The sequence below is a fragment of the Peromyscus leucopus genome, chromosome 8a (assembly GCF_004664715.2).
Source record: "Peromyscus leucopus breed LL Stock chromosome 8a, UCI_PerLeu_2.1, whole genome shotgun sequence".
Lineage (NCBI taxonomy): Eukaryota > Metazoa > Chordata > Mammalia > Rodentia > Cricetidae > Peromyscus > Peromyscus leucopus.
The window spans coordinates 28,533,758-28,546,435 of record NC_051085.1 but is presented as its reverse complement, the minus strand read 5'-3'; the positions used below and the strand labels follow the sequence as shown (position 1 = coordinate 28,546,435).

Sequence of the window (12,678 nt, the reverse complement as noted above, 5' to 3'; positions counted from 1 at the left end):
GTGGAAGAGGATCAGATAAAGGCATCAAGAATACAAGGTCTTTCTTGGAGTGCTGACATGAGCTTTAGTTTTAAAGATTTATTTATTTATTATGTATACTGTGTTCTGTCTGCATGTATGCCTGCAAGCCAGAAGAGGATACCAGATCTCATTACAGATGGTTGTGAGCCACCATGTGGATGCTGGGAATTGAACCCAAGACCTCTAAAAGAGCAGCCAGTGCTCTTAACCTCTGAGCCATCTCTCCAGCCCAAGCTTTAGTTTTAAATAAATGAGGGATTGGGGCAAGGAGGTGAGAGGTATGCATAATTAAGCAATCTTGGTCAAAGTGTGGACTTCCCAATCACTGTCCCAGCTCAAGTCCTACAAAGTGGTTTTTACTGCTTGAGGGAACAAGGCAGTTGTCCTGAGATAATTACTTCTGCTGCTTGAGGGTGAGGGCCTGGCCATCGTAGCATAAATGACTTTGACCTTAGACATGAAGGCTCTGCTGTCTTAGAATCCATGGTGACTCAAGAGAAAATGTTAAGGGAAGTAATTTCTCTCTGTGCCCTTAGTCAAAGCAAGGGAGACAGGCAGACTCACAAGGAGGGTACAGATTTCAGGCCTTCTGCTTTAGATGGAGTGTGGTGCTAAAGAGGACTCCATAGTTTTTAGCCAAACATTGGGTAGGTGCCAGTTAAATAGGCCAAAACTATGTTAGTAAATGCTATATTAATAAATTCGAAAAATCATAAATCTAGGGACTTGGAAGCTCAGAAAAGAATTTGCATTTAAAAACAACAGATCCATGTTGTGGGAGATTATAGCTATTTCTCGAGGAACCCAGAGGGGCCCTGAGGCCCTGTGTGATGGAAACTGGTCTTCTTCTGCCACCAAGTGTCAGCACACACTGCTAACCCTGCAGGTTTTTCAGTTTCAATCACAGAGACGGGAGATCCTTCTATGAGAAAAATAAATCTAACAGGATTCACTATGAAAAGCATGGAGGTATGCAAACTACAAACTAAGAATGTTAAACACCGTGGGGAAAACTCAGACACCCTCCCTGCATTTACTATTTCACTGAGTAATTTACTCAGATTTCCTGAGGCCAAATTTATTTGTTTTTTTTTTTTTAAATTACACAGCACAGTGATCATCAGAGTAGCTCATTTTAATAGTATCAATATACCCAGCACAATATCGTGAAATGAAGATAATGTAAAACTCACATGTACACTGAATAAATTTCTCCTCTCGTTAGAAAGTACGTAATTTCCAAGAAAAGTCTTCGGCTTCCCAGATCTGTCCTTCACCTCGCTCAGCTCTGTTGGTGCAGGGGAATCTCCATACCAGGAGAGTCAAGGGCAAGTTTTTTATTTCCAAACTTCCAAACCTAATACACAGAACTCCCAGCTACCTCACTGGGCTTTGGTTACTTTTAGCGTGTACTGCTGCCTACAAACAGGCGTCCTTCCAGAGACAGGACCCCAGAGCCCTAGGATCTGCTACACCCCACACTGACCACTCTTGAGGAGCCCTCCTGGAGCACTCACGGCCAGCACCAGGCTCTGCCCATGATGTCCATGAGATATTTTACCTTCCTAAACACATTATTACAGCTCCAACTTGTTCTTTTAGCTTGAGCATGGCTAATAGCTTTTCAGGTCACTAAAGGATGATGGCAGCTTGATGAAAGGAGGAAAAGCTGACCTCTGTGGCTGCATCTCCTCCAGTAAGCAGTAGGTAGACTACCTATTCATCCTGCGGTCCCAGAAGTTTGCCTCTGCTAATCTACAGCTCTGTGCCTAGCAAACCCTCTTTTTTTTAAAAAAAAAAAAAAAAAAAAAAAAAAAAAAAAAAAAACAAAAAAAAAAAACAATAATCATCAGTCCCAAAAATAGCACCACCAGTATCTTGGGAGTGTTCCAATATCACACCCAAAATTACTTCCAGATGTCCTTCTAGCATGTCAAGCCAAAATATGAAAGCTAGTGGCGGGTGAGATGGCTCAAGGCCACTTGCTGCCAAGTCTGATGGCCTGAGTTTGACGCCTGGAACCCACGTGGGAGAGGGAGAGGATGGATTCCTATAAGTTGTCCTCCGACATCCACATGCATGTGCAGCATGACATCCGTGTACTTACATGTATACATACACACAAATAAATAAGTATGATAAAAACAATTTTCAATAATGCCTTGTGAAGTTTCTCCTAGACACGAAATGAGCACCCTCTCAGGAAGGGAAAGCTTCAGGGCCTCTGAAGCCAACGGCTTCCCCTCACTCCTGACTTGCCATGGGCCCCTGACATGCTCATCACCACTCTTTACTTGACTCAGCTCACCAAAGCTATCTTTCCTTGGAACCCAACAAAATCCTAACCAGTGGAGTAGGAATCCTTGATGTGCCAAGGAAAGTTCACTGCGTCCTAGGGATGTTAAGGTCAGCTCTGTTCACAAGTCCATCAAAAAAATCACTGGCTAAAAGAATTTTGGAAGCTCACTCTTTACCTAGAAGACACACTAAGTGTTGTGTAAACCTCCCCAACTATGGTACAGATCTCTAATTATGGCACACATTCTAAACCTCATTTGCTTTCTTATACCATTATAAAGTCCTTATAGTTACATACTTTAACATATGCTTAAATCATTGATATGCTTTACCATAACTGAGTTAAACATTCCTTTACTGTAGACGTTCTTTCTTTTTTATTTTTATTCTTTTACTTTTTGAGACAGGAACCCTTTTATAGTATTAGTAGTGTTTCCATAAATATCTTCATGCACAAAGAACTTCCTTTGTAAGATTTTTAAGATTAATGTAAGATTAGTCCTATTTTAAGATTATTTGTGGTAATATCAGCAACAAAGGCATCTTGTTTAAAGACTACACATTTAAATGTTTTTATTTCTGCATTTCATTTTATGTGTGTGTTTTGTCTGCATGTATGTATGTGCACCATGTGTGTGCCTGGTGTCCATGGAGGTCAGAAGAGGACATCAGATCCCCTGGGACTGGGGTTACAGGTGGTTGTGAGCCATCATGTGGACTAGGAACTGAACCAGAGTCCTCTGCGAGAGCAACGAATGTTCTTAACGGCTGAGCTACCTCTCCAGTCTCAAGAACAAACTTTTTAAAAAGTTTTTCAGTGCTGGCTACATGGTTGACAACTTAAAGGGCTATTCCAATTCTACAGGCCACTATTAATAACCTTTGCTGTCCTTACACCAAGAACTGACCCAACAAATGTTGCTCTCCAATGCGGTGATTGGCAGTAGAGACGGACTCCACTGTTCTACAAGGCAATCTAGGTGGTTCTGAGAGCACCAGACCTCGGAATTCTACTTCAAAAACTTAGCTCTCTAGGATGATGGCAACCTCCCCAAGAAACGGAAACCAACCAACTCACCAAGGGAGAGGGGTCTATGCTACCATAAACAGAAGTAGGGTATGAAGTTTTATTTCTGGCTAGGTGTGGTTATATATCTCAGTCCTGAAGCTCAGGGGACACAGACAAGTAAACCTCAAGTTTGAGGCCAGCCTGGGCTACAGAGACCTGCCTCAAAAATGAACAAAGTTTCATTACTTTCATTCTGTAGGATTATACACATATTGAACTGTCTAAATTTCCCACTTACTTTACAATTAAAATAACTTTTAAAATTAAAGTACTTGAAGTGATTTGCATCCCATACATAAGTGTTTCTCCCCCCTTTTTTTGAGATGTGGTTTCCATGGTTTCTCTATGTAGTTTTGGAGCCTGTTCTGGATCTCACTCTGTAGACCAGGCTGACCTCAAACTCACAGAGATCCACCTGGCTCTGCCTCCCAAGTGCTGGGCTTAAAGACATGTGCCACCAACCGCCAGGCTGCTTCTCTCCCTTTTAGCTTCTCATCTGCCTAACTAAAACTAAAAGCTGGTGACTAAAGCCAAGGATAGTTCATTTTTAGGTTCAGCTTGATTGGATCACAGGACACCTCGGAAGCTGCTGATATATCATTTCATCATTGTGTAGGAAGGAGTTTCCAGAGGAAAGTAACATGCAAGTCGGCTAGGAGTAGATGGGAAGTATAGATGGACATCCAACAGGCCATCAAAGGCCTCACCTTTTGTGTGTGTAAATTTTCAGTTCTCTGTGGTCAACCACAGTTTAAATGTAGTAAATAGAAAATCTGAGAAATAGCTTCCCTAGTGGTATAGATCTGTGATTCTAATGCTAGGAGGTTAAGGGAGGAGGGCCATGAATTCTAGACCAGCCTCGGCAACTTAGTGAGGCCCTACCTCAAAATAAAAAAGGAAGGCGAGGGCTGGCGCTAGAGCTCAGTGGACCAATATTCCAGAGATAGATAATGCACAGGTCTTAAATTGTGCACCCTTCTGAGCAGCGAAAGACCCTGTGCTACTCGGCCTCACCCAGGATGGGAATCATCCTTTGCCAGCATAGCCACACAGTATACAGGGCCCTCCCGTTAGCAACTCGGTAACCATCTCAGCTATCAGACCCACTGTCTCAGCATCACAGTGCTCACAGTTAAGTAATTCTTACTTTTACATAATAATGGCCCCAAAGTGCATAGTAATGCTGGCATTTGCTACGCCAAAAATAAGCCATAGTACACTTACCTTTTCTTTAAGTGACTGAACACACATATGGGGAAAACAACATATGGTGATTGGTATTATCTGTGGTTTCAGGCATTTCCTGGGGGCCTTGTTATATCTCTTCCATGGAGAAGAGAGAAGCTACTGTAATTTGTGTCTATAGATTAAGTCTTGTAATCTATACAGAGTGCCATTTGATTTCAAGTCCATACACCATCCGAGCAGGAACTTTCCATTTTGATTACCAATCTTGACTTAAGCAGCGAGTGCCTGGCATGCAATAGATACCGAATGAATATTTGATTTGTAACAGATGCTCCTCATATACAGAAATGAATTTGGGTGAACTGAAGTTGGCCAGTGAGAGAGAAGCACAGGAGACCGAGAATAAGACAGGTTCTTAGATGCAGTGTTGGGACTTTGAAACTCAAGGATGTGACCCCCTTGAGGCATTTAAACCTTCTGAGTCTCATGGTCCTTTCCTCTAGGGGAGGAAGTCAGTTCCGTGCAACTAAGAGCCAAGAAATCACATAAGAACAGCCTGAGAGATTGAAATCGCGATTCTGGGACATTTAAGCATCCCTTTGGTAAACATCACTGGGTGCTCCCACTGTAAGTTAATACTGTAAAGACAAAGCAACATTTTGAAACAGGGGGATTACCTTGACCACTGATTTGTCACTCTGGGATTAAGTGGGTAACCACTTGGAAGAAGGCGGTCCATTGGAGGCAAAGCAAGAAAGATAATTAGAGTGAAGAAGTAAATGGTCCGTCTGCAGGCTCTGCAGGTTGTTATTCAAGGCTTCAAAACACTATCACTTACAACAATCACTTTACCTAACACATTTTGTAACCATGCCTATGTAGATATTGGCAAATTTTTAACTATCAAAAATATGCAAGGTGTCTTTTGAGGACATCTTTAATAGTACTTTGTAGAAAGCTCAACCAAACCCATGTTTTAAAAAAAACAAAAAGGACAGCTGAGAACAAAACATGCTAAACCTGGGGGGGGTTGGGGTTATACATACTAATACGCATGACCTCCATTTTCAGAGCTACAAGGAGCCTTAACAGGAGCAGAGAGAGGGAAGCTCTGAGAGCGGAGGGAGGAGAAACGCTAAGCAAGAAAGCAGCACAACTGAACTCTGGCGCCATCTAGAGGCTCCTCTTGGAGGAATCGCAAAAGCGGCAGCAGCCATCGGGATGTCAAGTGTGAGCCCCACAGCCATGGGGCAAATCAGGCAGGGCTCTAACAGCCTCCTAGGAATACTGAGGTCTTTAGCACCCTTGAATTAGAACTGAATTGACCCAGAGTCCCAGGAACAAGAAGGCTAGGGTGCCCAAAAATATAAAACGTTACGGTCCCAGTCATGCTGAAGCCTGGTGTGTCCTGGGAAAAAAAAAGACCAATGATACAAATGTGCACTCACCTTCTTCCAGAGCATTGGTGCCTTTGACAGTTTCATAAAGGTCAAATGAGGCTTAAAATTTCTGCTTTCTCCTGCCAGGATGCCTTTTTCTTGAAATGTTCTTTTTGCCGTCTCTGAAGAAAACAAAAAGAACACAGAATGCTACTGTAACACATAGTTATCCCTAGTTATTGACCGGCTGACTCAAGAGATGGCTATTGTATTACAAAGAAGATCATATTATGGGTTCCGACTTTGTGTTCCTCTGGGTTCTGTGTGCGTGTGTCTACATGTGTATGTGTTTTTCTCTTGCTTTTTTCTTGGTTTTCATTTTTGTTTGTTTCCTAAGAAGAGGGAAAAAGAAAGCATGGAGTTGGAGGGGTATGGAAGGGGAGGGGGGAGACAGAGGAGGAGAAACCATGATCAGAATATATTGCATGAAAAAAGACGATAGCTATTTGGTGTTTCTTAGAGACCGAGAGAACGAAATACAGTGAGTGGGACAATAAGTGCTGTGGTAGTGAAGCTTCCGATAATCACAAACATGCCACATAATCCACAAAACACGGATGTGACAGGGGAGCACCTCACAGAAATACAGCCCATGCTTTCCGGGATGACGCTGTCTCTCACTGACCATCTCAGGGATTTCCTTCTGGCCTAGGGAAGGACTGGCTGGTCTGCTGTCACCTTTCATAGCTAAAATTTCTGAGCAAGATGAAGCAAAGAATCTTCCCTCCCTAACAAAATAAGAAACAGGTCTTGGTCCAGTGGGTAAAATGACTTGTTCTGCAAGTTTGGTGACCTGAGTTCAGTTCTCTATCACCCATGTAATAAGCTGGGATGCACATGCCTGGAACACACACACACACCCCTCACCCCTGCAGTGTGGGTAGAAAAACATGGTTCCTGAGAATGTGCCAGCCAGCTACTCTAGCTGAAATATGCTTCAGTGACAGACCCAGCTGCAAGGCAATAAAATGGAGAGCAACAGAAAAAGACACCGGACATCCTGCTCGGGCCTCACCTGTGTACAGCCACATACTCAGGTACACACACACACACACACACACACACACACACACACACACACACACGTAAATCCATCCTAAGAGAAGGAACAAACACCGTGGGCTAAGCCTTTTGATTGCTCCAGTTTAAAATCTTGGGTGTACAGGAGGAGAACCCCAGATGGAGCCCAGCAGCTTTCCAGGGTGAGCAGAGAGAACCACAGGGAGAGAGCAAGACAGCTGGAGTTCAGAGAGCAGAGCACTTAGGCATGAGACCCACATCAAGGCCAGACTCTAGGGATCTGCAAAGCATCCCCCAAAATACTCAGTCTAATGCTGACAGGATATCTGTACAAGGAAAATGCCTGGGACTGGGAAGCATGCATTCCTAAGGACAGAAGTAGCAGCATCAGTGTTTACGTGAGTCAGAAACGCTTCCTCTTCCATTAGCCTTAAGTTCTCAAGGAGGGGCTTATAAGACATGAAAGCAGGAAGGGGACTATGAGGGGGTGAACAGGATGGCAATGAAATGTATGTGTCTTGAAAGCAGGAGGAAGACTGTCAGAGGGAAGGAGTGAACTACTGAGAGAGGGATGAGGAGGGCAGAGGTGGTGGGGGTATTAAACACAGATCTGACCTGTAACTATGAAGACATGAACTACATAGCATCCTGAGCTAGCACTTTAAGAACACAAAGAAAAAAAAATATCGGTACATAAAATTCTACATACAAAATACTAAAACAGTATCCTGAATTAGCACAGACCGGATATAATCTCCACCAATAAAGGTATGGTTGATAAATTACCATACAGCCATACTGGAAAGACGAAGCTAACAAAAAGAATAAATTAGAACTTCCCTGACCTCTGGGCAGTTTAATATTGTTGTCAGTACACAAGCCACGAGCTAGAACATGCAAACAGGAAGCTAGAATTCCTTGTCCTATGTGTGAAAAACTCATACTCATGAAGGACTGTTAATAAACACCCTTTCAGTGCATCTTTATCCAAAAGTGGCTTGAGGGAGGGTTGGTACGGTCAGTAAATTCAAAGGATAAAGATGAACCACAAAAGGCAGTACAGAGGGGATGGTTTAGCAGGTGAGAGCACTTGCTGCTCAAGGATGAAGACCCAAGTTCAGATCTCCTACCCCACAGAAGTCCAGCGAGGCTTCCACCCTCTGCTGTGGGGGGCAGAGGCAAGAGGGTCACCCAGGAAAGCCAGACAAGCCTTAAAATAGTGAACCCCAGGTTCCGTGAGAGTCCCTGTTTCAAGAGAATAAGGTAGAGAGAGTGATGGGGTAAGTCTCCCACCATCTCCCTCTGGACTCTACATGTGGGCACACGGGTACCTGCACTGGCATGCACACACACATGCACATCTCCCACATTGAATCCATGCTCAAGACAGCCTTCCTTTCATTCACAGTGGAGAAGGAAGTGGGGTTGAGCTGGCCTAACTTCTACTCTGATCATGTTTCACCCCAGAATCCTGACACTGAACTCTTGAAAAGTGAAAGATGCTGGGCCAGCAAGATGTCACCAAGCTTGGAGAGAACTGATGCAAGTGTCCTCTGTCCTCCACATACGTGCTGTCACACACACACACACACACACACACACACACACACACACACGCACACGCACACGCACACACACATGCACACACAAATGTAAAAAAAAAAAAGTAAAGGATTTTTCTATGCAATACTGGAGTCAACGGTATGCTTAAGTTGCAGACACCAATTTGGTTGGAGACCAGAAATTGCGAAAGATGCATATAATAAAAAAAAGTACTTGGATGAAAACATAGTCTGGTATAGTAATATCCTCCAGAATGTTTCTTAGTGTAAGAGTTGAGATTTTTTGGCCAGAGAACTTAAAATAAAACAGATACAAGAGGTCATATCATCTCTCCTAAGAAAATGAAGGACCTTGCTGTAATAATAGGCCCATGTGAAAATAATAAAAAGACTATGGCTATAATCCAGAGAGAATATCAGAGTTCCAAAACAGAAACGCCTGAATAATCCCCTTACTATAAAATCACACAGACACATTCACTAATGCAGCATTCTAAGTGTGGGGGCCTAAAGTCTTTGGATTCTGTTCTAAGCATAACGAGGAAGTTAGGGGTGGAGGCTCAGCAAGAACAATTTCTATGTGACAATAACTGTCTTTACTCAGCTATGTATTTTGTGTTGATATATGATCCCTCCCTTGGGGCCACCCTGCATCCTGATGTAGAAGCCTCTTTTTAAGGAAAAACTCTGCCCCCCCTCTTTCTCTCTCCACTCCCACGAGGTGTGCACCCCTCGACCCCCTCCCTCTCCCTGTCCCTCTTTCTCTCTCCTTTCCTATATTCTCTTCGTCTCTCTATTATAATAAACCACTTCCACATGGATGTAGTGTCTGGGTTGTGAATGTCCACCGGCCGCCAAGCCCACATGGGGTGGGTTGCCTGCCAGCCTGCCACTGCATCTGCCCAGCATGCCAGCATGTTTCCCTGCAGGATACCCTCCACATCCCCACATAATAATGTATAACATTTTGACTAGAGTAGAGTAAGCATTCTGAAATTCCAGACCATTCTAAGAACTCTTTCTTCTTCCCTAGACTGTATTTTTGTTGAAAAGGGCCACTTGTGGACTGTCCGAGTGTGTTGGGTAGGGGTTGGAGAGAGAGTATCTGGGTCTTCAGTCACCATGTGGCATCCACTGAGACCTGTACCATGCTTGACTTCTGAAATGAGGTTGTAGCAGACTTTCTTTTGGGCCACCAACCAGCTCCCAAGTTAATAGACACAGAAACATATTATTACTTATGAATGCTTGGCCTTATCTTATGCTTGTCCCATCAGCTCTTATAACTTATTTTAACCTGTTTCTCTTCATCTATGATTTGCCTTGGAGATTTTTATCTTTCTTTCATTCTGTATGTCCTACTTTATGTCTGCCTGCCTGGCTGGAGGCTGGCTGGCCCTGAGCGTCTCCCTCTCTTTCTCCCTCATTCTCTCTTCTCTCATCTTGAGCCGAGATTCCTCCTCCTCCTTATTGTCTCTGCCTGCCAGCCCTGCCTATCCCTCTACTGCCTACCTACTGGCCATTCAGGTGCTTTAGGCAGGCAAAGCAACACATCTTTACATCGTTAAACAAATGCAGCATAAACCAACGTAACACATCTTTACACAGTTAAAGTGGTACTCCACAACACTAGGGCCTCCTTTATTCCCATACACAAGGACATTGTATGGTGTCCGTCTCTCCTGGCCCAGCAGAACAAGCAGCTACAGAAGGGTCCGAAGCCCTTCACTGCCTTCCTACAACTCGTGAACACAGGGAAGAAGTAAAGTCTTGTGGACTGAGCCGGGAGGAGCAGAACAGGATAGGGCCACCTGGAACCGGATATGACGTCATACTTTCATTTCCTCTCTACTGATAGCTGGGAGAGCAGGGGAATCTGGCTTTGCTGCCTTAGGACACGTCTCCAAGGATCAGAGGCTCCAGTCTCAGTGGTTTTCCGCTGTTTTAGTCACAAGATGATGGCAGGGAGAAGTCACACCTTTGTTTGCCCTCTAACTACATCTACAACTGTATCTTCCCCTAACACCGGGTGCAGAAAAAACTGATTACAGCAATGTTGCTGTCAAAACCACAACGCAGCCGGGCGGTGGTAGCGCACGCCTTTAATCCCAGCACTCGGGAGGCAGAGCCAGGCGGATCTCTGTGAGTTCGAGGCCAGCCTGGGCTACCAAGTGAGTTCCAGGAAAGGCACAAAGCTACACAAGAGAAACCCTGTCTCGGAAAAAAAAAAAAAAAAAAAAAAAAAAAAAAAAAACACAACGCCTTTCTCTATCTCTGCTCTTTCATTGTTCTCATGCAGAACACTGGGGAAAGCAGGGTGGGGAGACAAGCAACAGGAGACAGGAGGAGAAGCTTCAACACTACCACATGTTGCCCAGCTGTGTGATGAAAGCCTTACTGTGGTCGTTTGCTTTTTAAATGCTTTCTAAACGCTGGTGTGTGCTCCATGCAACACATATTCTGATCATGTTATGTGAATTTGGGACAGGTATAAAAACTCTTCTAGTCATGGCCATCACATGGATTTTCTTGCATCTTCTGCAATAAGAAAGAGTATCCAACAAAACACTAAAAGGCTGGGAAAACAGTGCCTGTGAGCTGCAAGCAGAGACTGCCACTTTGGCTGAATGAAGCAGGGAAGGAGTTCACATAAGAGCTCTGGAGAGGCCAGGAAGCGTGGAAGGCTACAAAGTCAAGAAGATGCTCTAAGACCTATGGAGCCCAAGACAGCAAAAGAGCTCTTCTCCTGACCACTGGGTGCCATAGCTGGCCCACTGAAGCCAGAGGGCATCTAACCAGACATGAGGTTTAGAGGAATCCATACAAGGGGCAGCCAAAGCAGAAAGCCCAGAATCCAGCAAGAGTATGTCATGAGGCAATCACAGTATATTCACAACAATTACTAACCTCCACTGTTATTCCACTTGGCCTCTTTCTATATTGACACATTCTCGGCTGTCAGAAGACTAGTCAGAGCTGAAATATTAGGTTGAATTACACAAAAGTTTTATTTTCTTAAGTTAAACTACTTGAACACTGGCAAAGTCCTATGGCTTAACCATACTAGGGTAGGCTAATGTAATCAAATTTTAATTATGCCAGGGGATTCAGGCATAATTCGAAGATTGGGTTCTCAGTCTTGACATCGTAAAGAATTATCACTTAGAAGAATTATCACCCAGGGAACAGATCCAGCAGAAAGATGTGGACACACAAAGCCACTTGCTAATTTTATGTACTGAGCACATACCCCAGGCACATAGGCGCAGGATCTTCTAAGGCACGTGCCCAAGACACAGGACTCCTGGTACTGTGAATTACCAGGAACTGCAGTGGACAGAAAGGACTCTAGCTAACAGAATCCACACAGAGGCAGGAGGCATCTGAGCTACTCTTTGCTAGCTGCATTAGATCATTACATATGATTTTATTTGATAGAATAATCAAGTACATCTAAAGAAACATTTTTAAATTTACTGGTTTTAGTTACATCCGATTTTGACCTAACTTCCCTCATAACTCTCTAGGCCTAAAATCTTTGACGATATCTATTCACAGTACTCTCAAATATTTGTCACAGGGCATATTTAATTTTCATTAGTGTTTTCTCTGTACAGTATATTTTCTAGGTGTATAGAAAGAGAGCAAAGGAATGTCTTCTTTCTGAGGGGTATTGATTTTGTTCCTAATAGCAGCATAATCTATTGCTTAGCCTGAGTACTGGGTAGTGATTATGCATATATCACTTTTAAGATAAAAGTTTCCACTATGTGAAAATTACATGTCATTTTCCTTCTGTGTTAACTTTTATTCTGGAGAGGAACTCATGAATAATGAAAGAGGCTGTCAGTTCTTCCTAAGTAACACAGAAATTCCTTCAAGCACTAAATTGAAAATCACACAACAAATACATCAGGCATCCTTCAGACATCAACTCTGTGTGCTTCCTAATATATAATATATAATTTATCTCGGAGATAAAGGTGAAGAGAGTCGCCTGAAGAATAATTCATATGAAATATGTTTTATGGGGCAGTAAGATGCCTCAGTGGACAACTGGAGTTCAAGTCCTGGGAGCCAC

General features: G+C 43.5%; 1 protein-coding gene across 5 annotated transcripts in view; it reads right to left on the bottom strand.

Annotated features, from left to right (window-relative positions):
• The window catches only part of Akap7 (A-kinase anchoring protein 7), a 139,434-nt gene that overhangs the window by 74,540 nt on the left and 52,216 nt on the right, over positions 1 to 12,678 (bottom strand). For all 5 annotated transcript variants that reach the window (XM_037200444.1, XM_037200445.1, XM_037200446.1 and 2 more), the window contains exon 6: positions 6,025 to 6,137. In XM_037200444.1, coding sequence (XP_037056339.1) covers positions 6,025 to 6,137 — 113 coding nt within the window. The remainder of the gene's footprint in view (positions 1 to 6,024; positions 6,138 to 12,678) is intronic.